The 26,219-nt window shown below is 33.3% G+C and overlaps 1 protein-coding gene and 1 long non-coding RNA gene across 3 annotated transcripts; both read left to right on the plus strand.

Moving 5' to 3' along the window:
- Nucleotides 1–10,255: 10,255 nt before the first annotated feature.
- LOC732653 (receptor-like protein kinase 3-like) lies at nucleotides 10,256–15,710 on the plus strand. Of its 2 annotated transcripts, none has more exons than XM_006597011.4 (8): nucleotides 10,256–10,866; nucleotides 11,593–12,246; nucleotides 12,394–12,498; nucleotides 12,804–12,926; nucleotides 13,030–13,200; nucleotides 14,194–14,323; nucleotides 14,734–14,946; nucleotides 15,241–15,710. In XM_006597011.4, exons 2-8 carry the CDS (start codon nucleotides 11,600–11,602, stop codon nucleotides 15,364–15,366), a joined length of 1,515 nt encoding a protein of 504 aa, XP_006597074.1. In that variant the 5' UTR covers nucleotides 10,256–10,866; nucleotides 11,593–11,599; the 3' UTR covers nucleotides 15,367–15,710. The 2 variants fall into 2 exon arrangements, with proteins under 2 accessions (XP_006597074.1, NP_001238457.2); NM_001251528.2 differs by having other exon boundaries at nucleotides 10,335–10,866; nucleotides 11,572–12,246; nucleotides 15,241–15,708.
- A 1,730-nt stretch (nucleotides 15,711–17,440) lies between these two features.
- Nucleotides 17,441–20,128, plus strand: LOC102664286 (uncharacterized). Its single transcript, XR_418429.4, has 4 exons — nucleotides 17,441–18,588; nucleotides 19,066–19,235; nucleotides 19,438–19,547; nucleotides 19,639–20,128. It is a non-coding gene; the product is annotated as an uncharacterized lncRNA (long non-coding RNA).
- The last annotated feature ends 6,091 nt before the right edge of the window (nucleotides 20,129–26,219 follow it).

A 26,219-nucleotide genomic window follows, 5' to 3' on the forward strand; every position in this document is an offset into this window, starting at 1 on the left:
TCGTTGTTTTGTAGGTTTTAGACGTAGTCTTGGCTCCTAGTTGGTGGGTTCCTGAGTTCATGAGTTGGTGGGTTCGCGAGTTCCTGAGTTGGTGGGTTCGTGAGTTCGTGAGTTGGTGGGTTAGCGGGCTGGTGAGTTCGTTGTTTCGTAGGTTGCTCTCTTTGGCACTTTTGATTTTGTAATTCTTCTCTTCAACTTTTGATAGTTGTAATGATAAGGGCAGAGGGCACTTAAACACCTTATTTCGAGGACAAGGTTCCTCCTAAGATAAGAACTTGGATTAAACTTCTCTATATTTCTCATTCCATGCAACCTTGTTATATAATAGTTTCAATATAGCTTGTAACAAACTTTCTAACAAACTTTAACAACTTATAATTTGCTAATTATTTAATGGTTGCAACCGATTTTTGTTGGTGCTTCCTTGGTGCTGAATATTGGCGCGCTACCTTGGTGCTACTCAAGTCTCCTAATCTTGCAGGTAACTTGGGTGCATGGTCTTTCTTTTGGGCCTCTCTATAGTATTGGGTTCTTGTTTTGGTATTTGGATAGTTGTTACAATTACATCAACTCCATAGCCTTTACCCCCTTTCCTATCAATTATGCTATTAAGGGTAGTCCTTAGAGCCTTTCTTAAAACATCATAAAACCCAATTTCAGTGTGATTAAGGCTAGGACAATAGTGACACCCTAAAACTTAACCACCTTCATAGTACACTGCAGGATGCAAAAACCAATGCCCAATTGATAGCACAGTAATGTTGTCGTCGTCGTTCCGGTAGACAAGATTCGGGGTTGAACCAGTGGATAACATGCAAAGAAGGGACTCTAATTGGTTCCTAGGCATTGAGTCCCCAACAAAAACTACATGCTTGTTGCTAATGAGTTGGAGAAAAGTTTAAGGCTCAAACCTTGGAAGACTGCATTGACTTGGTTTCCATCTCTAGTATAGATAGCCAAAGTCAAGCCTTCCATGTGTCATGCAATTCTGGCCTTCTTTGATTGTACCACAGGTTGTACTATTGTACAAAGGGCCTCTTCTATCTCAGATCATTTGGCATCAAAGTAGTCACATGGGGTCTCATAAGGTTTTTCCTTTTCTGCCAATAAGGAACATGTAAGTCTAGTGAACCAACAAATCCTACATCCCAAGTTGCTAATTAGTAATTACAATTCGACAAAACTTAGATATATATAGTTCCTTTGATGCTTTTATGTTGTTGTCAAACAAACCAGAATTGGAATTTTATCTATGTTGCCAACAAAGAAACTTGTAAGTCTAGTGAAGCAACAAATCCTACATCCCCTAGTTGCTAATTAATTGCAATTTGACAAAACTTAGATACAGTTCCATTGATGCTTTTGTGTTGTTGTCTAATCAAAATTGAAATTTTACCTCAAATAATGTATGTGGACATTTAATGCAACCCTTTATTATTATTATAGATTAATAAAACTCCAGTTCTAAATTTAAAAACAATACTAAAACTGCATGTTAGTTTTGTCAACTATAATTCAAGACAAGAAACTAGCAACAATATAGTTTTGACTAAATGAAATTATCAATTTAAGCACACTTTATACACGACTGAAAACACACTTTATATTGATTAGTCCCAACTAGGAACTATTTAGATAAGCTTTGTCCTTAAATACCTAGTGATATTGATACCATAACATAGAACATGATGTTTACTTGCTTCTAGCTACACTAGTTTTATTTTACATTGGTAAAATGCATAAATAGTCAAAAGAAGCAACAAATCCTACAAAGTTATCCTCCATCACTGAGTTCTTAGATGCAAGTCAAGAGCTTACAGAGCTAGAATCTATCCTCCCATCAGCCACTGCTCCATAATGAGTTAGATCAAAATATTCTAATAGCGTTGAATATAACTCAATGTATTCAACTGAGCCATCAGAAGGGCTATTATCTAGTGAAGGTGGTTCAGCTGAATCAGTTGGAGGAATTTCATATGGGGCAGGATAATCAGCTAGAGGTTCTAGAGTTAAAACGATTGAATCCTTGGCAAATGCTATGTCAATTTCAGAACTAACTATATAAACAACTACTATACTCAAAGCTTAATGTTGGTATATTCTTCAATTTTGCCACAGATCTTGAAAGTATGCTTTGCTAACTCCTAGTCTCCTACTACTATTATTAGCACTTTTGCATGGGACTGACCATTTTTAATATGCTTAGTTTATAATCTTAAGTTGCTTGAATTATGCTGAACTTAATCTTGTTATATGCTAAACGTAGATTTTTTGTTTAAAATTGTAACTGTTTGACAAATTCATAAGCTTTTATGTTGTCATAAATTTCATTTAGTACTATGCAAGTTGTAGAAATAGATCCTGCATGGTAATGGTGCACAGTTAATTGGTGCTTGACTACTTGAAAGGGGTACTCTACGACAAGGAAACATGACAATCCCTATGTATGGCTTTAGGGATTTAGCCCCCGTAATGGAATATGGCTTTAGGGTGTATTTTTTATTTTGGCCTTACACTTTTTACACTCTATTTTAATTAAAAAAAAATTCTATTCTATTTCTATTTTCTCTATTTTCTTCCTCTAAACCAAATACACATTTATTATTTCCTTTCTCCCTTCTTGGACTGCAAGTGAGACCCCTTAAGCACCACTCTAGTAGTGAGCTTCTCCTATGCCCCTAGCAAGGTATAATACCACAAAAAAATATTGGATACATCAATAGTTTTCTTTTGGTTTACTGGATACATCAATAGTAATAATGAATGCTCTAATGTGACCACTTTGAAAAAAGACAAAGTTGTTACTTGGTTGATCATCTTTTACTTCATACATTATAACACAGAAGAATTGAAATGGAAAACTACTTCATAATTAGAATTGGTAAACATTAGTAGCAAGTTACAACATCAAGTCTTCATTCTCTGGTATTTTGTGATAAACTTAATAACCAAGAATGACATACTCTGAAATTTACTCCTCTCAGCCAGTTAATATACATGAATTCCTTACCCAACAGTTTGAAACAACACACAACCTCTCTAGATTCACTCTAAGAAGATCTGGCAGCAGTTGAATGGTTGGTATGAAGGGAAATGTTTATATTTACACTTTGAGTACATACTACATAAGGCTAGAAAAAGTACTTAATTCACTTATTTTATATATAATTTCTGGTTTTTCTATATTCAGAAAACTAGGCATGGAAGTTGATTCAATTGGTTCAAATTGTTGTTCAAGAGGAGAGATTGAAAATCAGTCAGCAAGTCAATTAAAGGGTTGAAGTAGGTTTGGCTTCAGCTAGTTAATTGGGATTCAAAATCATCCTTGAAAACCTTTTCCCTTACTCCTGTATATATATGCCACATGTTTTTCTCATTTGCAGAATTGATCTTTTCCACACGTTTTACCATCTGGGCTGTTTTGGGCCAATTCATTTGGGCTGCAACCTATTTGGCCTATTCCAAACAAGATTGTTTTCCTTGCTCCATAGTTGTACAAAGTCTGAATGACAAACACAAACAATCAATATTTCAATTTGTGGAGCTAGCTTGCTTTTCAATTCTAAATCCCTGACTTTATAATTGACAATTTAATGGCTATTTTGAACATTGCATGTTACTACTATATTATAATAGAAAAATTGAAGATGGTGGCTTGCTACCCGGTATGATAGAAATAAATTAGTCTTCCCATGGCCACTAATCTTTGGTACCATGCCATATCAACTAGATCTTCTTTGTCTTCGCTTCCAAGTTTTTACTAAGATCTATAGGAGTTTCAGCTGGCCTACAACCCATCATGCTAGTGTCTTTGAGAAGATCCAATCTTTGCTGATGAAAATGCTTCTAAAACATTAAGAAAGCTAGCAGATGGGCCTAAAAGAAATGTTATAACTTGGCAAGGATACGACATAAACAAGTATTTCTTTTATACAAAAGGACAAGACGAAAAAAGTACAATGCAAAACAGCGGGGTCACCCTAAGGGCTGCATCTCAACACTTCACAAGTGTACATGATGACAATCCCTATGTAGCTTTCATCCCTTACTTTGGGTTCATTGATGAAATTTGGGAGCTTAACTATGTCAAATTTACTGTTTGTGTTTTCAAATGTAAATGGGTTGACAACAACACCAGTGTGTGGACCGATGATGTAGGATTTACGTTGGTAGACCTAAAGAAACTAGCTTACCATAATGACCCTTTCATCATGACAGAACAAGCTAAACAAGTATTTTATGTTCAAGACCTTTGTGATGAAAGGTGGTCGGTGGTTCTACACGGGAAAACAATTGGTGTTAATGTTGAAGATGATGATTCATACATTGATACTTATGTTAGTCCTTTGTCCACACAAATGACTCCTAACGTCGTCGGAGAAGAAGAAGCTGACGACGTTCATGCTAATTGTAATGATCATGATGAAGGAGAATTAATTAACCTCGTCTAACATAATTTTCTTATTATGTATTTCATTTTAGTACATACATTTACATAACTGATTCAGTTTTTTGATAATGTTAAGTAAGTCAAGTTTTTTTCTTTACAAGCCCATGGCTACTCCACCTGGCTCGCCTCCTCCTCCTCCTCCTTCTCCTCCTCCTCCTGAAGTAGTATCACAGTCGCCGTCTACCTTGAAGTGGACAAGAAAAGTCACACGGCTACGATCCTTGGCGACTAGACCACCTGGGGCAGACAGATCGGTGGTCCACGTTGATCCTGCGACCAGGAAGGCCGACGGTCCCCACAAGAAGAAATTAAGAACATATTTGGGGATTGTCACTCATGATAAGGTCGATGTGACATACGAGAATTGGAAGAAAGTCCCTGCTACTCATAAGGATTTGATATGGAAGGATATTCAGGTATTTTAGTTTTTATCGTGCATTTTCTTTATTAGCCAAAATTTATAATTTACTAACAATAAAACCTAATTTATTGTTTGTCAGGCTAAATTTGATATCCCTGAAGCATCTGACGTTAGGACAAAAAAAAAATACTTCAGAATGTGGGAGAGCGGTGGAGATAGTTTAAATCTAATTTGACGTCAAAATGGGCACTTGCAGTCGACAAGGATAGTGTGGATGATACTATTTATGAAAAATATGGCATTAGTAAGGAGAAATGGGCTCAGTTTTGTCAGACCCACAGAGACCCCTTTTGGGAGGTATGTACTTTGTCATTTTAATTGTTTTCAACTAAAAATTCAGTTATTATAATACATTGTAATAATGACTTTCATTAATGTTCGATTTTTGCAGGATGTGCAGAAAAAGATACAGGCCATCCAGAAGCAAAACACCGCCCTCCACGTGTTGTCTCATGGGGGTTATGAATATTCAGAACATAAGCTGATGGATAAGAAGACTAAGAAAAAACTAGAGGAAATGGCTCAATCCAGAAGCACTGAGGCCGTGATTGACCCTCCATCTTCCATCAGACGACACATGAAGTGGAAGATGACCCGCACCAAGAAAATTGGGCAGATGACGTTTGAGGCAACAAAGGAAATTGCTGAGAAGATTGTAAGTCATTTTCAATTAAGAATTGTAATTATCTTTGTTTATTCTGTGAATGACTAAACAAATATATGTGTTTTGCACATGATTCTTTGTAGGAGTAGGCGTCATAGGGTTCCTTTGTCCCCCATGGACGTCAGGATCTCCTGACTGCTGCCATTGGGCGATCAGAACACCCTGGTCGTGTGCATGCTGCTGGAGCCGATGTGACCATCAAGCAATACTTTGGATCGGCTCCATGCACCTCTTGTACTTCTTCCTCCATGGCTCCCGAAGAACTAGAGCAGCTGACTCAACAAATCAGGGACCAGTTGGAGGAGTCGATCACAAAAAAAGTGACTCGGCAGCTGATGTTATCCTTCAGCCAGATGCAATCCCAGTTTCAGTCATAGATGCAGTCATAGGGACTTGCACTACCTCCGAAGCTTGAGGTTGGTCCCTTAGTTGATCGTGTCAGCACAAAGGGGAGTTGTGTTGATCCCTCAACGACCGATCCAGACACGGGTGACTCAGACAAATGCGGGTTGTACATCGAAGAAAATCCTCCCCGCCTGGTTGCCTTAGGAAGAGTTTATAAGGGATCCACAATCGTTCACAACATCCCTTTGTTGCATGATCAAGTGAAGGTCGGTGTTGAGGAAGTTAAAGATGCTGATGCTCCCGTTCCTGTACCCACTGATGAGGTTAACTTAGTGGGACAAACACTTAACACCTTCCTTGCTTGGCCGACACATCTCGTGAAGCGTTTATCAGAACAGGTATTTTGCTTTCATTAAATGCTTCTTTTTTCAATTCAACTGTTCACTGTAATTGCCTAATGTTAATTAACTCTGTTGGATAAACAGAGAGCGATGGGACCCACAAAACCTACAAATAGGCCGGATCATGAGGTCGATGATTCCCTATATTTGATGACATGGACCATCCCACAACTTTTTTTTGAAGCCGTTGCAGGTTATGTGGGATGCTACCGTGTTCGGGGTGTTTAATCAAGACTTCCCCTTGTACATAAAGCACGAAGATCTGTCTAAAATAGCACATGGTGGTCAATGTCTCAGCATCTCTGTTATACAGTTGTGGATTCTGTAAGTCAATTTAGATTATTGTTAATTACTTAAGTTATTGTTTTAAATTCATACATAATTAACTTTGTGTTAACAATAATAGGCATCTGACTGAGACAAGTATGCGAGCGGGGAATTCCGATGTGTATGGATTCCTCGAGCCACAGTCCATCTAGAGATCTGAACAATCATAATTTGAATCAGAAAGTTACATGAAGAACTAGATGCAAAATTCAAAACGCGATGTCTACCTAGGAGCCTACCTGAATGGGTAAGTAAAACTGAACAACTAAATTTAAATAATGTTTAATACTACAATAACCCATATTGGTCTCCACTGCAGCGCACACTGGCAAATGGTTGTCATTTTGCCTAAGGAAAATCTTGTTGTCTGGTTTTGTTCCTTGCATAACAGGTCAGACAACTACCTTAAAGGAATAATTAATAGATCTGTGTTGTTTTGTCAATACATTTGCATTATCATTACTCAACAACATCAATATTTTAATGTTCCTTATATTCAATAGTTCTTTGAAAGGACTTGATGATACTCCACAACCTAAATCAAAGACTGGTGCTAGGTGGATTGTTGTTAAAGTAAGTGATTTAAAGAAAACTTCTACTTATATATATTTTATGTGTATGTACACTAATTGTAGTTAACGTTTAATATCTAAATTTCATTATGTTTTTAGTGTAATAGAAAAAAAGGAAGCACTGAGTGTGGCTATTACGTGATGCACTAGATGTCCACTATAATCTTAGGAAGTTTCAGAAATAATTGGAAAACGGTAATTGTTTATTTCAAACAAATTTGATTTTCTTATCATTGGTATTACATTATTAACTTATATATGTTTCGCCCTTACATGCAGTATTTTAATGATGTTAGACCATTGGAAGCAGAGAGATTGAAGGCGCTTCACATCTAATGGGCACAGTATTATCTCAAAGTTAGAAATGAAAATTAGGATGTTAGGGAACTATGTAATTTTAGGTTACTTAATTAGTTTACTAGCTTGCTTTACATTTTTTGCAATTGTTGTTTCATTTTAACATTGAATATTCTTTATTGATAGTTATTAATAAATTATTTATTCATTGTTATCAATTGATTTTTTACAATTGATAGTTTACTAGCTAGCTTGTTGCTAAAAACTGTTTCAAAGCAGAATGCAAATAATATATGCTATGTTGTGTGATCTGATTTGAAATTTATAGGTTAAATTTTGGATTTTTTGTAAAAACAAAAAGTGTATTAAAAAAATTTTCTAATAACAATATCGGTTTTTTTTTTAAAAAAAAACCGATGTTGATATCCAAAAACGTTAACATCGGTTTTTGTAAACTTATACGTTAACATTAGTTTTTGTTAAAAATCGATGTTAACATAAAAAATGTTAACATCAGTTTACGAAAACTGATGTTAATGTATAAGTTAACATCAGTTTTTATAGAAAATCGATGTTAATGTATAAGTTAACATCGGTTTTACATAAAATTGATATTAACATTGGAAGTTAACATCAGTTTTGTACAAAAATCGATGTGAACTATCAACATTCATACTTTTTTTTTGGTGTAATTCTTATTATATAACATCGGTTATTTAAATAACCGACGTTGTCAATTTTACTTTAACATCAGTTTTAAGAAACCGATGTTAACGATAATACTTTCAGCATCGGTACTTTCAACATTGTTTAAAAACCGATGTAGAAAGTCATAAATAACCAATGTAAAAAACATATTTTCTAATAATGTATATTTTAATATTATATGCAAATTTAAATTTTTCCCAATACATGTTATTTTATGTCAATTTTAAAGATTAAATGTGAATTTTTTTTAAAATATGTGATTTTGGGACATTCAACCAAACCCACTAAATTCTAAACCGAGAATTAGTAAAATAATAAGTCTTTCTTAAACTTGTAAAATACCTTAAAATCTCACTCAAAAGTCAAAGATTTTAATTATGATAGTTAAAAAAAAAATGCATGTCTAAGGATCACACACACATTTATTTGATTGCCAATGTGGGACTTTTCTTTCCCTTTCACTCGTTCACGTGTTGCTCTCCCTCCTCCTCAAGAGTGTGATTAATTCCTGTGTGACATTGTGGAGGGCCTTCACCCTTCATCAACCCTTATTGGGTATGTAATTAAGTGCTGCCTTCAGCAACGGTTTTGCTGCTTGGAGGATTATGGCAAGTAAAGTTTTTTCTTTTTCTTTTTGGATAAGGGAGGTTAAAAACTGAAGTTGGAATTGATTGCTTATAGGTCTTCATCAACATTCTTAGATAAAAATATCATGGATAGGATTAACCGTGCCTACCAAGGACATAGTTGAATAATCATAATTGAATAGGGTTATTATGGACCATGAGAAAATTGTTGTGGTGTTCAGTCTGTTTCTTTGACTATCCAGCCTACTGAATTGAATAAATCATATGAATAAAAGTAAGAATTGATTTTAGTAATTTACGCAATTCAATGGTAAAAAAAGATGCTTATTGAAAATGCCTAAAATGAAATTGTTTTGCAATTCGGTTTATTATTTCACATCTCATTTTATTGTTTCACTAAAATGTGGTGTGATGTGATTTGTTATAATATATTTTCATATGCATAACTATGAGACAATTATTAAGATGAATATAATGTTGAACACATTAGTGATGACGGCTTTGTAGTAAAGAAGAAATAATTAAAAAAGAAAAATATTGATGATGACAATAAATAACAAACCATAAAGAAAAATTGTAAGATTTTAAAACATGGGTGAAGTATTAAGTTTTAGGTTTAATTCCTCTCATCAAATTTAATTTATAGAAATTGGATGCAACGATAAATCTCCTTCAGCATATAATGGAATCTCTTAAGGTATGGTTTGCACACTCGCTAACAATTTAGCTTATTGTTAATGATAATTTATATAATAATATGTTTTTAATTTTCTCTTTGCATGAGAAAAGAAAGGAAGTGGTTTGAAGGTAAAATCTCAATTGATTGATTTATTTATGTTCTTTCTATATGTCTGTTGTGTCCTTTTATGCGTTTAAATTGATTCTATTGATAAATTATTTTACATCTTTTGATGGTCAAAGAAATATATCTCATATGAAACATCTTAAGCAATGCATGGAAATTTGTTAATTGGATGATTTACGTGTGTTGATGGAAGGAATTTAAGTGTATATTTTAAGTTGAAAGTATTTTTGGAGGGTTTTCAAACATGCACTTAAAATTTTTTATAAAGAGATATCATTTCATGAAAGAGTACACATTTTTATAAAACTAGAGAGAAGTTGTGAATTACACAATTTTTATGAAAATAAAATAGGAAAAAAGAAAAAAAATAGTGAAATGAAAAAACCCTAAAATTTTGTTCAAGTGACACATTATTACAATGATTTGACAGTTCTATAATACTATTGAAGATACAATTTTTTCATAATTGTATTTTGTATTCTCTTATTGTTATGGTGAGAAGAGCTTCAAGAATAAAAAAATTTTGTTAATCGGACACCATTATTTTCATTTTAATTAAGGATAACTTACAGATTAACTATTTTTTTACGGGAACTTACAGATAAATTATTATTAACATATTCAAATTTATCAATTTATAGTATATACAGTAATAATTATATGAAAATTTCCGCATGCCAAAATCGTTTATGAGAAGCAAGAACAATAACAAATACAAATACAAATATATAATATGAAAAAGAGAAATGAAAAAAAAGTAAAAGACAGAAACAAGAAGAAAGAGATTCGAGAGAGGAGAGGAAAGAAATTTGAAGAAACAGCAAAGGAAAATTTCTATTTTGACGCCTTCTCTTTTACTGTATGTAATGTGAATCTTGTCACTTCCCAACACCAACCACTGATAATTCCATGCCTTCTTATTAACCCCACCATTTTGCCTCTCCTCAGAATTTCATGTGCGTCTTGTGTTCTCCAATTCCCTCCAACTACACCACAGGGGCTGGTTAGTGCCTTTACTGTGACCTCCTCTTTCAAGTGATGAGAGGGGGTCTCAGAATTTTCCATTTCAGGTTGGGATCAGACACCCTTTTGAGCAATTAAGAAAACCCAGAGAGCAAAATCTCACCTTGGTAAGGTTTTGTAAGTGGGGTTGAACTTCTGGTGCTACAATGGCTTCACACCCATGGGGGTTTTTGGAGCATAAGAGATCTAGTGTTTAAGTTGCTTCAGGGTCTGAAAAGGAGCTTGATAGTTGGAACAAATCTGTGAAGGATTTGGGTTGTGAACAGGTATTCATTGTACCTTTTCAGTTCCAAAAGTTGTTGCCTCTTTTTCACATATGTAAGAAATTTGTTGCAATGTTGGTGGTTACAACCAAAGAGGTGTTTACAAAAGATGGTTCCTTTTTTGTTGTTTTCTCATTGGCTCTCTTGCAACTTGGCTCAATTATTTTGGGTTGGCTGAAATTTGAAATTTTATAGGGCTTGTTTTTCCTGTGTACTAAGAACAAAGTCCCGGTCTTTCTCGCTTACTTTGTTTTCAAGTGTTGTATAAAAAAAAAAAAACTTTGTTTTTATGCTCTTTTGGCTTCTTACCATTTTGTATTTTGCAATAAGTTTGAAATCAAATTTGTTATACCTTTCTCCACATCGTATGTGCTTCATTTATTGGGATGTGAATACTAGACCAAAATGCAGTGCTTATTTCTCTAAACTTTTTTTCCCCATTTTTTTCTTCTTCTGGGAAATGTACTCCTGTTGTTTCTCTTTTTTCAGTTACTTCTGTATATGGTAGCAAATATAATTCAGTTTGTTGCTGACACTTTTTACGGCTAATTGTGTGATTAACTTTCTCAAATCTGGTGAAGATTTGAGGAATCCAAGAATTTGGTGTCATAATTCATATCCATAGTTAGCTAATCAAATTTTTTAATTTTTGCTACTTGATTTGCTGAATTCATCCAAGTGCCTTCTTATATTTTAACACTTCTGCAGAGATTTCTTTGGCTTTGGCAGCAGCAAAATGGCATCTGATCTGAATTCGGGGTTGTCCAAGAAAACATTTGTTTTTGGATTGAAAGTGTGGGTACTAATGGGAATAATAGTTGGGTTATTCATCATAATCATTCTTGTGGTGCTATCAATATGTCTCACTTTAAGAAAGAAGTTCAGAAGAGTCAATGGCAAGCTTCCACTTAGCCATGTGATATCTGTTTCAGATGAGATCAAAGAAATCAAAGTCGATCAAGTTCCAGCAAATAATCATCCACAAAATGGTGTCTTTACGAGTCTGAATGACAAATTTGGTGACAGGGAGTCTGAAAAGGTTTTGAACCAAACAAAGAATGGGGATAATAGTAGTCAATCAGGTTCATCTAATCATTTAGAGAAAGATGCCAATGGCTCTCAATCAGGTGAAGACAGCGGTGTTAAGAGTGTTTCTGCTTACAGATCTTCTTCGCATCCTATAACCGCACCATCCCCTTTGTCTGGTCTGCCTGAATTCTCTCACCTTGGTTGGGGCCACTGGTTTACATTAAGGGACCTGGAACTTGCTACAAACAGGTTTGCAAAAGATAACGTTATTGGTGAAGGTGGGTATGGAATTGTTTATCACGGTCAATTAATCAATGGGAATCCTGTGGCCATTAAGAAGCTCCTCAATAATTTGTAAGTTTTGTCATTATTTTGTTGCATTGCAGCCTTTGTTTTCATTTTTAATTTTAGCCTAGTTTTTATAACATCTGTTTCAAGTTTTATTAGAATGTTTACAGATGCAGCTAATTTATCTAATAACTGTTGACACCCATCATGCAGAGGACAAGCTGAAAAGGAATTCAGGGTAGAAGTTGAGGCTATTGGTCATGTGCGGCATAAGAACTTGGTTCGACTTTTGGGATATTGCATTGAAGGCACTCACAGGTAACAAATTGTTTAGTGTTTGTGCTTTATGTGCCTGTTTGACTGTTTGATTCACTACTTGATTTGATCATTTGACTGGCAGCTTAAAGGCTTACCTTATGGTTAATGCATGTCTCCATTATTATCATATTACAAATCTATTAACTGTTTGAACAATTAAGTCCAAAAGTCTTTTCTAGGATGGAATTTCTTGATGATTGACATATATGCCTTTATATCACAGTTTGGGTTTGCTTATTAAATTTTAATTACTATTTACTGGTTTGTATTATTTTAGATTTTATTGAACCTGTTATTAATTTCAGGCTGTTGGTTTATGAGTATGTTAACAATGGCAATTTGGAGCAGTGGCTTCATGGAGCCATGCGACAACATGGCTTTCTTACTTGGGATGCACGGATAAAAATTCTCCTTGGAACAGCTAAAGCGTATGCTCATTTGTTCCGGAAAAAAAAAGTCTACTATTTGTCTTGACCTTCATATTTTAAGGGGATGAATTTTGTTTTGATCTCTGATTATTGTATCCTGTAGGCTGGCTTACTTGCATGAGGCAATTGAACCAAAAGTTGTGCATCGAGATATTAAGTCGAGCAATATTCTGATTGATGAGGACTTTAATGCCAAAATATCAGACTTTGGGTTGGCTAAGTTACTTGGTGCTGGAAAAAGCCACATTACAACCAGAGTTATGGGTACTTTTGGGTAAGCTTGTATACAAATTTGGGACTTGTTTGTTCTGTGTAAAAATTAGTTTCTTTATAAATGTTTAGTTATGCGTGGTTATGTAAACAACTAAGCATCATTTGTTCTTTTAATTATATTTTATACTGCATATGGAGATATTGTTAACTTTTATAGGGCATTGTTTGGGGGGTTTAGATTTACATTCTTAGGAATGTTGAAATGGGTATGTCACATTCTTAGGTTTGTTTTAAGCTTTGTAAAAACATTTCCATCTAAAACTTGTACCTAGGCATTTTGAGTGTTATTCTCACCAATATTGGGTGGTTATAGTGGGCAGTGGGAGAAAAAAAGAAAATTTTATTCTTTTAGGGTATTTTTATCTTATAATTACATATTTCTGGGAAACCTTTTAAATGATGTAAGATATGATAATATATCTTCAGAAGTATCATTCCTGGGTATTTTATCCCCAATAATGTAACATCATTCCCCGAAATATATGCAATCTTGATTAGAATTCTCTTCAGTGATCTCAGGCCTGCAGTCTACTCATGATTAGATTATATACCTACCATACATAATATAAACTATATAGTAGTTTATTTGCTTAAAAAATTTATGATGATTATACCAAAACATAGAAGATAATCACACAAAAACTGAGTTGGCCTTTTTATTCCTTAGACTAAAAATAAGTATGTGGAGGAATGCAGCTGTCTCTAGTTGGCTTCTTTTCTAGCTTGCATTGCATTTTCTGGATATGCGGCTCCGGAATATGCCAATTCTGGCTAACTAAACAAAAAAGAGTGATCAAGTGTTTCATTTTGCATAAATGATTACAAAAAATTGTCACCTCTAATTTTCAATTCAACCATATCGTAGCAAACATTCAGTTGCATTCTAAAATTGATAAAGTTGACCCTTTTTTTTCTTTAGACATGATATTATGGAAATTGAAACTGCCTCTAACTTTCTCATTCCTCTTTACATGTTTGCATTGCTTTTCCCCAGATATGTTGCTCCAGAATATGCCAATTCTGGCTTGCTAAACGAGAAGAGTGATGTTTATAGCTTTGGGGTATTGCTCCTTGAAGCAATTACAGGAAGAGACCCTGTGGATTATAGCCGACCAGCAGCTGAGGTGTGCCATTAGTTTTTGTGAAGCTATCTTTTAGACTGACATACTTTTTTGTATTTATGTATATTCATTCACTTTACTATTTTATGGGCTGGTTTGTTTTAAAGTTGAGTAGAATTGATTTTGATAAAATTAATTTTGAATCATTAAACGTAATTAAGATCGGTACACCACGTAATCTCAGATTTTACGGTGAAACGTTTGCCACAGTGGGAGGAACTGATTGAGTAATTGCCAAATGGGCACTATGTCTCCACATGAAATATGAATTTGAAAGAATGAAATACATAAAATCTCACATGGAATACACTACAACTTGGTTTATTTCATAATATTTTTTTTTCTATTCTGACAGTTTTGATTCATTTTATAGTCATTAGACTTTCCTTAATACTATCAGGTGGTTCTTGTAGGTAAATTTGGTTGACTGGCTCAAGATGATGGTGGGGTGTCGACGCTCAGAAGAGGTGTTGGATCCTAACATTGAGACTAGGCCATCGACAAGTGCCCTTAAGCGTGCCCTCTTGACTGCTTTGAGGTGTGTTGATCCAGATGCTGAAAAAAGACCAAGGATGAGCCAAGTTGTTCGTATGCTTGAATCAGAGGAATATCCTATACTGCGAGAGGTTTGAGTTCTGATTCTTACCTTCAACCTCACAATGTGTTTCCCAATTGGTTGTGTTTTATGAAATTATATTTGCTTCCCTGCAAGATTATATAAAAAGGTCAAACAAAACAAATGTGAAAATGTGTAGATTTCATGAGAGAAACTACATTTGTAACAATCAATATTCCTTTTTCTGAAAAAAACTGACATTTATTTTGGGATCCCTTTGAAGCATTTGATCCCATTTTTAAATTTACATTTGGTGGTGTGTTTGGAATGTGCTGTTTCTCGAACATTGTGAGTGATATTTCAGGATCGAAGACGCCGAAGGAGTCAGGCAGGAAACATGGAAGTGGAGACTCAGAGGGAGAATTCTGATACTGATAAGAGCGACAATCCAGATTATAAGCCCAGTGGCAGAAGGAACCAACGCATGTAGCACCAGTTATCTCAAAGAATTTCCAGAATGAAGAACACAAGTGAACTGGGAAATTTTGCATTCTTTTGAGCTTCTGTAAGTTCTGATGCGCCTGCCACTTTTTACATGAAAAACATGGAGCAGGAACCAGTTACTTTAGGGTGGTTTATATATAACTGTCTGTTATATTGTAGATGTTAGAATGTAGATTATTGTGTATGAATATGGGATTGAACAGCTCCCTTGCACTAATTGTGCTGTGTACAGTCCTTTACTATTCTTGCCTTTTATCCTTTCATTGTGATGGAGGAAGAACTACCCTTGCTTTCTGGAAGATCAGAAAAAAGATAAGCTGCTTGTTCATATTTCCAGTGCAAGAATATCTTTTCGTTTTTTCTATTTGGTAAACGGAGGCAGGGGGTTATGGAATTTCTTTTTTGAAAATCATTTACATTAAAAATAATTTATCCTTCTACTTATTTTAGAAGCTAATTTAAATAATGGTCTTTTTGGAACTTATTTTTTCTTAACATCATAGGGTGGACGTGTTAAATTAGTTTATTAGTTAAAAGTTTATAAGTTAATTAAAACTTATAAGCTACTACCTATGTCCCTAGATATAAGATTGTTTTTCAAATTTGTTCTTTTTTATATGATTCTTTTCACTTTGTCTTTTGCATTAATTTTTTTTTCAAAGAAAATGTCTAATTATTTTACAATAAATGCTATAGATTAATAAGGTAAATTCATTCTCTCTCTTATCATACGCTAACTAATATAATAGATTTTTTTTTTTTGGATTAATAACAATTACAAATCGAAAGTAAGATTCATCTTTAATCTAGTGAGTTAGGAAATTATTGTAGTCTCTTACCTAGGACAAGAGGAAAAGATGTGACTGTCAAGTTGCTGACTAAGTTCCAGCCTGTTCTCAGAAAATTAGATTAGTCTTATCTCAATCTTTTTTAAAAAATAAAATTAAATAAAACTTATACGGAGTAATGTGTAGTCATGGGCTTTTAAATAATGTAATTGGGCTTAGATGTAACTGGCACATACAGCCCATTAAGGGTGTTTAAAACCAAAAAAAATATATTTATAAATTGTCAAATTGATTAAAAAAAATTGAAAACTGTAAAAACAAAAAATCTAAAAAATTACATATTTTTTGCGGTCCAATTGGTTTTCAGATCGTTATCAAAAATCAAATCAAACAACATATTATAATTATATTGATTTTTATTGTTTTAATTAATAATAAATATTAAATAATTTATTATTTTTTTTGCTTTATAATATATATTTTACTTTCATATGTTAAAATAAAATGTAACAATATTTATTAAAAAATAATATTAAATATTAAGTTATGCACAACTTACTATTATGTTACAAGAATTGGTAATAACATTTTAACTAAAATATGTTAAACAAATATTAATAAAAATAAATTCATTTTAAAAATAATATAACATATACAATAGTTATGTAAGTTTAGTTAATACATTTAAATTATGATAATAGATTTAAAAAATAAAGAAATTATAAAATTGAACCTAATCAAACCATAAAAGATTAATTTGGTATGGTTCAAATTTAATGTTATATTTAAATTAAACCAAATCCAACTACATCTTTATTTTATGTTTGGTTCAAATAATTTTTTTATCTAAAACGTAACTAAACCAGACCAGGCATATCCCTGCCGCCCATTAGAAATCAGATTTTTAAAAATTTATTATAATGTAATTATTTACATTTATTTTGCATTATAAATACATTTCTTTTCTTTCCAATATGTTATTTTATATAATTTTTTAAAATTACATTTTATTAATTTTTCTAAGCTAATAATTTATTTTATTTGTCTATTTTGTATTAATTCATTTTATTGTTAACATTTTTATTAAATTCTAGGAAAATAAAGAGTATTTTATCGTTTCTCGGGTTATGACCCGTAAAATTATTTAAAAACCTACACCGAAGCATATTTTTTTATTTTCAACGCCATTGTATATTCAAAATTTTCCTAATTCTTGTCCAGATGCTAATATTAAATAAATAGAAAATGGTATGAAAGAGCGAGGGGGTTAAAAGCCACGCGTACCCTGTCGCCAATCCTCTACTGTGGTTTGGCGTGAATGGATATGTTGTATGGCAACGACAATGGATTGGGGTCGGCGGTGGTGTCGTTGTCAAAGGGTGGTGTCGTTGGAGTGTTGTTGGCGTGTGTTGTCGTGCTGATGATGAAAGTTGCACGACAATGTGAGGGAAGTAGGCAAGTTTAGATTGGGAAAAAAAATAAAGAAAAAGAAATCTAAATCTTTCATTTAAAAAATAATGGATCTAATGGTTGTATTCTCCTTTATTCCCACTACGGCAAAACAAGCAGGTTTTCCAACCTAAACGTTTTGGACCATGATTATAGGGAGGCACAAAAATTCTTAATGAGTTATTGTTAGTTTGTCTATTGGCGATTTTAGTCCTTTTAGTCTTAATTTCTCAATTTAACTCATGCTTCTCAAGTCAATGAAATATGGTTCAATAACAAATATTAGTTCTCTAGATATTGAGACTTGTGATCAATAAAATTGTGAAATGATAAAAGTAAAACATGCTATAAAAAAAAATATTCAAGAGTTTCCACGATTCCTTTTTAGTTAATTTTTGTTGTTAAATCAACGTGTTCTTTGGTTCATTTCTAAATTATGTTAACTAATTTGTTATTTTCATTTCTAAATTACTTTGTTATTTGACCTGGTATCTCCTAGAACCTGTGCTACCAAGTGCCTATACAAAGGTTGCTCCATTTGTTCTTCAATTGATCCAAGAAGGAGTGGCACTAAACACTACTGGTAGTGTGCAAAAGTCCAATAAATGAGGTTCTGAATTTGAGTTTTCAGGTAGTGCCACAAAGAAAGCAATCTTATCTTGGGCTGTCTTGGAATTGAACATGGAGATGGAGAACTTGACAAGAAGTTATTCCATCTAGACAAATCCAGCTCCTGAATAACACCACCACTACTATTTTTGCCACTGATATCAACAACAAAAGGTGGCAATTGACCAGAAAGACAGTTATAGCTCAATTCAAGAACCAGCAAGTGATTCACCAATGACAAAAAGTGGTGTTGCAGAGTACCAAACAATCTATTATGGGAGAGATTAAGCTGACAGACAGAACAGAGGTTTGTGAGAGAGGGGGAGATGAAGCCAGCGAGACCTCTAGATGGTAGAAACAAGGTTTTGTAGTAGCTATTACCTATTTTGTTGTTAAGATGTTGGTTTCACTGTTTAAGTGGGTTGGTCAGCAAATGTCTATCTAATAGCTATTACCTATTTTGTTGTTAACATCTATTTCACATTAGTAATTTTTGCTTCATAATTGTTGGTGGTTTGTCCATGTGGATGAAATCATTGATTATGTGGTGGACCAGGCAAGAGTAAATTCTCATCGAACTGCATGAAAATTAGTTCTTCAACTCACAAAGTTTTTGTTAATGATATGGAATATGGTCATTGTTGCATATAGTGTTCTCACTTAGGAAAACTTTCTTGTCCTGCATCTCCTTTTATGTTCAGAAGGTTTTCAACTACCTAAGAGAGTTAATGAAGAGGAAAAAAAGAGAAGATAGGTGGAGCTCAACTTTTAGTTTTATTTGCTATCTAGCTAGTCCCAGCTGAATTGATTTGTTTGTATTTTTGGAAAATATTGTACAGGTTGGAGTATGAGCAAAATCGGGATATGAATTCACGAATTCAAGAATTGGAAGCTTCTCTTGGTTCTTTAGATAAAGATTTAAAACATGGACATCACAGAGAGGCTGCAGCGAAGTTAGCAGCTGAGAATGCTACGGAATAGATTAATCAATTTAAGGAAGAAGCTAAAGGTATACTTGGTGTAACCTGTGTTTTTTTTGGATTTCCTATCTGTTTATTCCCCTTGTGGATTTGGGGTGTTATTGGGGTGAAAGCTTCGTTATCTGGGTAGTCCTTTGCTGTTTTGCAATTTGAAATTGATGGGAACACAATTACTTCAATTGTCTTCCATGGGAATGTTATTCTTTCTCTGTTTTGTTTTTACTCTTGTAGAGTGGAAATCAAAGTCAGAAGATTGTGAAAAGGAAATCCAAGATTGGAAGAAGAAAGCTTCTACAGCCACATCATACATATCGAAACTTAATCATGTGATACACTCTAAGGTTAGATGGGCATAGTTCTTCTCTCGTGTAACTTACACTGCATAATATAGATAGGCAACATCTTTTGACTTTCATAAACTAAATATGGCAGTAAAAGATAGGCAAGAGTCAGAAATGGATCAAATTAAGGAATAGCTTAAAGCAACAAATTGATGGCTTCATATATGAGATTGAAAGAACAACACCAAATTTGATGGCATTGGACCAATATGAACCTCTGCTAGAAAAAGAAAGAGTTGTAACTGAAGACTTTGAAGCTGTCAGCAAACAGGAGAGGGAAAAAAGACACAGATTCAATGAGGTTAAGCACAAAAGAAAGAGTTTTATCTGCCTCAGGCAGCCACACTGTACAGCAGACAACAGGAATTGAAAGTCAATTAAACATTATTTGAAGACAAGGTCCGTGAGGCAGCAGAAGTTAATTTTGTCTCTCTTCCTGTCTTTCGTGGGTCTCCAAATTAAACTAAATTATATACACCTTTTTGGTTTATAGGACAGCAGCCCTTTATAACTATATTTCACTCTGATTTCCCTCGAGCTGTTCAAGACGAATGCTTAATACATGTTGATTAAAGACAAAATAACTCAATATTTTTATTACAAGTACTCGGGCAAACATGCTACAACCACCCTCCTACTTTAATATGCCCTCATTATCAATATCACTACAGAAAAGGCTTTAATTTGACAATGAAGTCTCAATTGTACCAGAAAAGTATGTTATAATCTTACCAAGTAAAAAGGTTGGTACAATCTTCTACACAGCAGTGCGGTTAAGCAACTAGGAAGCGGCAGACCAAGGATACCAGAACCTGAAATAATGTAACATGCTGAAATATCTAAACATTCAACTGATGAACTAGTGTTAGTATGACTATAACTCGAAGCTTTAACAGGGAAAATAAGAAGCGGATTAAGTAAAAGCCAATGACTGATTCTTAGAATCATACCATTAGTACATTGCCATATAGCATAACAATTTCATGCTATGAAAATGGTATACAACTTCCATAAATAAAAATATTACCAGTCCAAAAACAATTTCAATTTTGTACTTTGAACCTTGTTTGATACCCTCTCAATTGTCCAACCTGAAATGCATATCAAATTGACAAATAACAATAGAAAAACTTCAGATCATACATACAAAGAGACATGCCACAAAATTAATTGTATCAACAACGAAGATATAAATCACAGCAAAGTTAGCAACACCAACAACGGGATCCAAAAAAATTGTATCCAAAGCATTGTTGGTAAGTTGCATATCTCAAAACACTCTCTCATACATTCTTTTTAACACACTTCTTGTTAATACTAAAATATAATGTACATCATAAAATTTTGTAGGTTTAACTCATTGCTTAAGGAGTCTCACTCATCATTTTGTAATTCTTAATGAATTTTAATCAATAGTAGAAAATGTGTGTTAAATAGTGTAATGGTTTCCATGGATCTTGTTTATTTGATTGAAGATAATGCGTAAGTCATAAAATTTTTATATATTTTTTATTATAGATAAAAATAAAATAGTGTCATGTTTTTTGTACTTTATTTTATATTTTATATCATATGGTTTGTTAGTCATGGTCTAAGAAAATCATTTGATACATGGGATCAGATTCTGTGTCATGTCTTTGTCTTATGAATGTTTTGTGAAATGATTTGAAGGCAAAGGAGGAGAATCACAGACATTATAAGTGACATCATGTGTAAGAGAAAGGAGCATTTTACGATGGAGAGGTATCTATTAGGCCACTTGCTGAACTACAACGATGAAAAAGGACAAATGCTAAGCGATGACCAAATTACTGAATGTAATTGGGGTCCTATTTGAAGCCGAGGATACTACAACAAGTGTTCTAACCTGGATTCTCAAGTATCTTGAGGATGACCATAAACTTCTTGAAGCAATAAAAGTAAGACTTGTTTTTTGTCTCCGAAAAAGATTTTGTAAATCCATGTAGCTCACAAGTGTTGAAAAGTTTATGCTAATTAATGAGTCAACAAAACTGTTTTGCAGGCAGAGAAAATGGGAGTATATGAAGCTAATGAAGGAGGGAGCATGCCATTGACATGGGGTCAGACCTGAAATATGCCAATTACTCATAGGGTATGGTATATACTATATACTGCTTTAAATAATGTGATGCAACAAAATTCCATGTCTTGGGTTAATTTCAAGGCAAGTTGGTGAATATATATTTCTCATTACGATCTTGTTTAAAAGAAAAATCTGTTTAAAAAATGGCCAAAAACATGTGAAACTTAAATGACAGCAGTTGAAGGGGGACCTACCTAAGAAAACTTAGAAAAAACCTACAAATGAAAAGATTTTCAAAAAAACCAACTTAATTAACAACCAAGTTAACACATCTAACAAGAGAATTTTCATTCTACAACAGTGTGAGCTTAACCCAATCTCATTTATAAAGATTTTAAAAATTTCAACGTGCGACTTCTACTTTTAAAATAACAGAACATAGTTATTAGGTGCTTCAAATGATACAATACTCACAAATTTTACCTCCGAGATATTCAATTTTCAGACTAAGCAATACTCCATTTTAGTTATATCACTAAGTAGCTATTACCTCTGAGATATTCAATTTTCAAATGTTCGCAAAGGAATTTGGCTTAGAAAACACACTTATAAAGTGACATATGTTGAAGATAACATTGTTGAAGTGAATTTCGAAGCATCAAAGAACTTATCTTTCTTTCTTTCCCTGATTCCATCTACTCACTTATCTAATCACATATGTAGTGGGATTTGAGTTTGACTCCTGAGTCCATCTAATCACTTATCTTTCTTTTCCTTTCAGACTTTGAAAATCAGTCTGTATTGTTATAGTCGCTCCCCTTCCATTTAATTATAGTCAGCTACCTAGGAAGATTTGGCTAACTGATTACTGTTACACTTTATCATCATCAACAAAGAACTTCTTTTTTATGTGGGTATCATCGACAAAGAATACTCACGAACTTCACACTTGTAAGTTGTAGCTACCTCATATTTATTAGACAAGAGACAACAAACAAGAGAAGAAAAGGGAGACTACATAGTACTATCTTTACCTATCTTTAGCCAAGACAGAAAATAAAGCAAAGAAGACACACACACCAGCTTTCCTTATTCATCCACCTTGTGTTTCAAACACCATTTTAAGAAACATTCATCTTTAGTATATAGGGTTAAAGAAAACACTCTTGAACTGCTATATAATTCTTCCTCTTCCGCTACCCATCCAACTTTATCCTCTCCAAACACTACTTTTCCCTCTACACAATCTTCTTCATCTTCACCATCCAGACTAACAAATATGTACTTACTATTTTTTTTTTTTAACAATTAGACTAAGTTCTCTTGCTTATTATGTCTAAAAGATAATAGAGTTTGATAGAACAGTTACAATTAACTTTTAGTAAAGATGTTTTTATATTGTAATCAATTCAAAACATTTGATGATGTCAGATTAGTTGATGAAGGATTTAAAAATAGAGTTTCCTAAAAAAACTACATGTGACTAGTTTGTCAGCCTCCTTAAATAGTTAATATTGTCACTTAACAACATACACTAAAACAAATATATATATATATATATATATATATATATATATATATATATATATATATATATTAAAATTTTACCAAAACTAAAATACAAAACAAAGTTTATTTTTCAGGAACAAAAATCATATTTAAGTTTTAGAAAATTACCTCCTTATAAAGCATATTAATAACAAAAGTATAAAGATTATAACTAAGTGTTATTTTTTTTTATTTTCAATGTACTAAGTATTTTTTTCTTTACATAAAAAGTACTTAGTTTAACTCTTAACATGTACAAGACAATTACTTTCAACACCTCTCAAATTGTTTCTTACACCCAATTTTAATAATTTAAAATTACATTCTAAAAATAATGCCTTTTCGGAATGATAGGATTTACATTCTAAAAAAGTCTTTCTAGATTGTAATTTACATTTTGGAATAATAGCTGTTTCGAATGCATGCTTAAAAGAGTGCAGGAAGCAAAATTAAAAATGCATGAAGCAACTGCCCATGTAGGAGATGTACCCACATATATAGATAAATATTAAAATAACAGAAATTCCAAAATATTAATGAAATACATTGCAGGGAAAAAAATAGTACTTGACCAGGAGCAGGAGCAGCAAATGAAAATGAACCATGGTAAGACTTGGAATAAACAAAATGGAATTAGTGATTTATATTTTGTTGACTGATCAGACAAAACGCCAGAAACTGAGAATGGTAGAATGAACAGTGGATATGAGTATGCGTGCAAATGTAAGAAACACTAAACACAATAAACCAAGCAAATGCTGGACGTAGCTAGGTAAGTATATAAAACAAGATCTATCTGTTTATTGAGGCAAGAGAAAAAGCAAAAAGTTAAAAAATAACAGAATGTTCTCTCTATCTCTCCTTTCTTTTGTGTAGATGTGTATGTATGTGTAAGTGGTAGTGGTGCAGCATCTCTATCTATCTCTTGGGGAAACAACCAGCAATTTTCTAATCAATGATTCTATCTTTGGCTTTCCCTGAAGCTTTTAACTTCTCTTATTGGTTTGCAGGGGGGTAATTTCTTGAGTATGTGCTTCCACACACACATTTGCTTCCGTTTTTAGTTCTTTTACCTTAAATTTACCCTTATGGTTCAAAACACTTTAATTTACTTGATCTGACAAATACAAACTTGATTTGGTTGTTTATGTGTACTAATTTAAGTGCATACTATAAAAGGTGAAAAAAGATAAAGAATTTAAGATCATTGATTGAATTGAAATAGTCTGGAGCCATTAATTCATGCTGAGTGGTATAATTCTTAAATTTCTAAAAAATACTATAAAATTTCTCTTAAGAAAATTAGTTTATGATAGTTAGAGGACTGAAATTATTTAATGCAGCAATCTGCTTTTCTTTTCTATTTTTTCCTGTCTCTCAATTAAAATATTATGTTAGCTAAAAAAATCTAGCAAAGTGATAATCAATAAAGAAAATGTTACTACTTTTTAATTAAGAGAAAAAGAGACGACCATGACAAAATACTAGAACCAGGTGATTTCAATATCCCTCCCCCTTTCTCTTTCTCTCTTCACATGCTCACATTATATTTATACACCACTCTATAACTATTGGCCAAAGATCGATCCAAAACCTTCCAATTAAGTCTTCAATATGACAAATCCTAAGTCCAATGTATACACTGAAACATTCAACTTCATGCCCCTCTATTCTCATCACTCTTCTTTTACTTCTCAATCAAGCCTACTCTCTTCTTACCCTCTTTCATATTCAAACACCAACACCAACACCTTTTCCAATCAATCAGATACCTCTTGTTCCTCTTGTGCAGCCTCTCCTCGTTCTTCTCCTCTCAGAGAAGCCCTTTCTCTCATAAACAACATAAAACAAAAGAAAAATGAACCCTCAAATGGTGGTGAAGAAGTTGAAGACGAAGGACAAAAGAAAAGGGACATACAACAAAACATTGTATTATTATTAATTAATAGTATTAATATGTTAATATAAAATCATAAACATGTGGTTCAAAATAACAACGCGCGGTACCTTTAAATCCTAGATGACTAAGGGTTTGGTTGGCAAATGTTGAAGTTGCAAGCAAGCTGCCCTTCGTCCGTGTGTTGATAATCGATAAAGGCAAAATAAAATGATGGTGAGAAGATGATAGAGGGTGTTGTCTTGAATTCGAGACCAAGACTATCTCCAAGAATAAAAATCAAGAGTTTTACAAGAGTACGAAAATAAGTTTTTTTTGCTGCCTTTATTCATGGCTTTATGTGCTTTTTAAATACAAATACTGCCAGTTATGGGCAGTTTTAGAAACTCCTATACAAGGACATGTGGCAGCCTAATATTTCCTAGTAATACTATTACAAACTGCTAAGCATGCACAACATGCATGTCTAACATGAAACTCCTATATAAGGACATATAAAAGGACATGTGGCAGCCTAATATATGCTAACAATGCTATTACAAACTGCTAAGCACATACAACATGCATGATTAACGGTTTTTGGTAGTTTCTTCTATGTAATCCAGCAGGTACGTGGGTCTTTACACGTTCCTTTTGGGTCGTGCTTGTCGCAGTTGCTGCGGTATTCTATCAGAAGATAAATCAAATACACTCAAAATGACAATGCCATTCATTACACAGTCAAAACAATAGCCACTACCTACCAGCGAAACAAAAACCGTGTGTTGACAATGCCATTCATTACACATTTTCAAGCAAGCAACACTACACTACTAGAAAAAGCTGATTTAACATCGGCGGATTAACATCGGTTTTGTCAAAAACCGATGTTAACATAAACGCGGTGGCATAATTGTAAATAATATGTTTCTTAACATCAGTTTTATGAAAACCGATGTTAACGAAGTGACTCCAACATCGGTTTTCAAGAAAACCGATGTTATAGTCGATTTGTTAACATCGGTTTTCAGAAAACCGATGTTAACATATAATTAGTTAACATCGGTTTTATTCAAAAAACCGATGTTAACGTTGACATCAATTTGTTAACATCGGTGTTTTATTGAAAACTGATGTTAAACTAACATTTTAAATTGTATTTGACGCGACCTATTTCGCTCGCGCTCCCTTCTTCTCCGTTTAC

Source organism: Glycine max, chromosome 15 (genome assembly GCF_000004515.6).
Source record: "Glycine max cultivar Williams 82 chromosome 15, Glycine_max_v4.0, whole genome shotgun sequence".
Taxonomy (NCBI): Eukaryota; Viridiplantae; Streptophyta; class Magnoliopsida; order Fabales; family Fabaceae; genus Glycine; species Glycine max.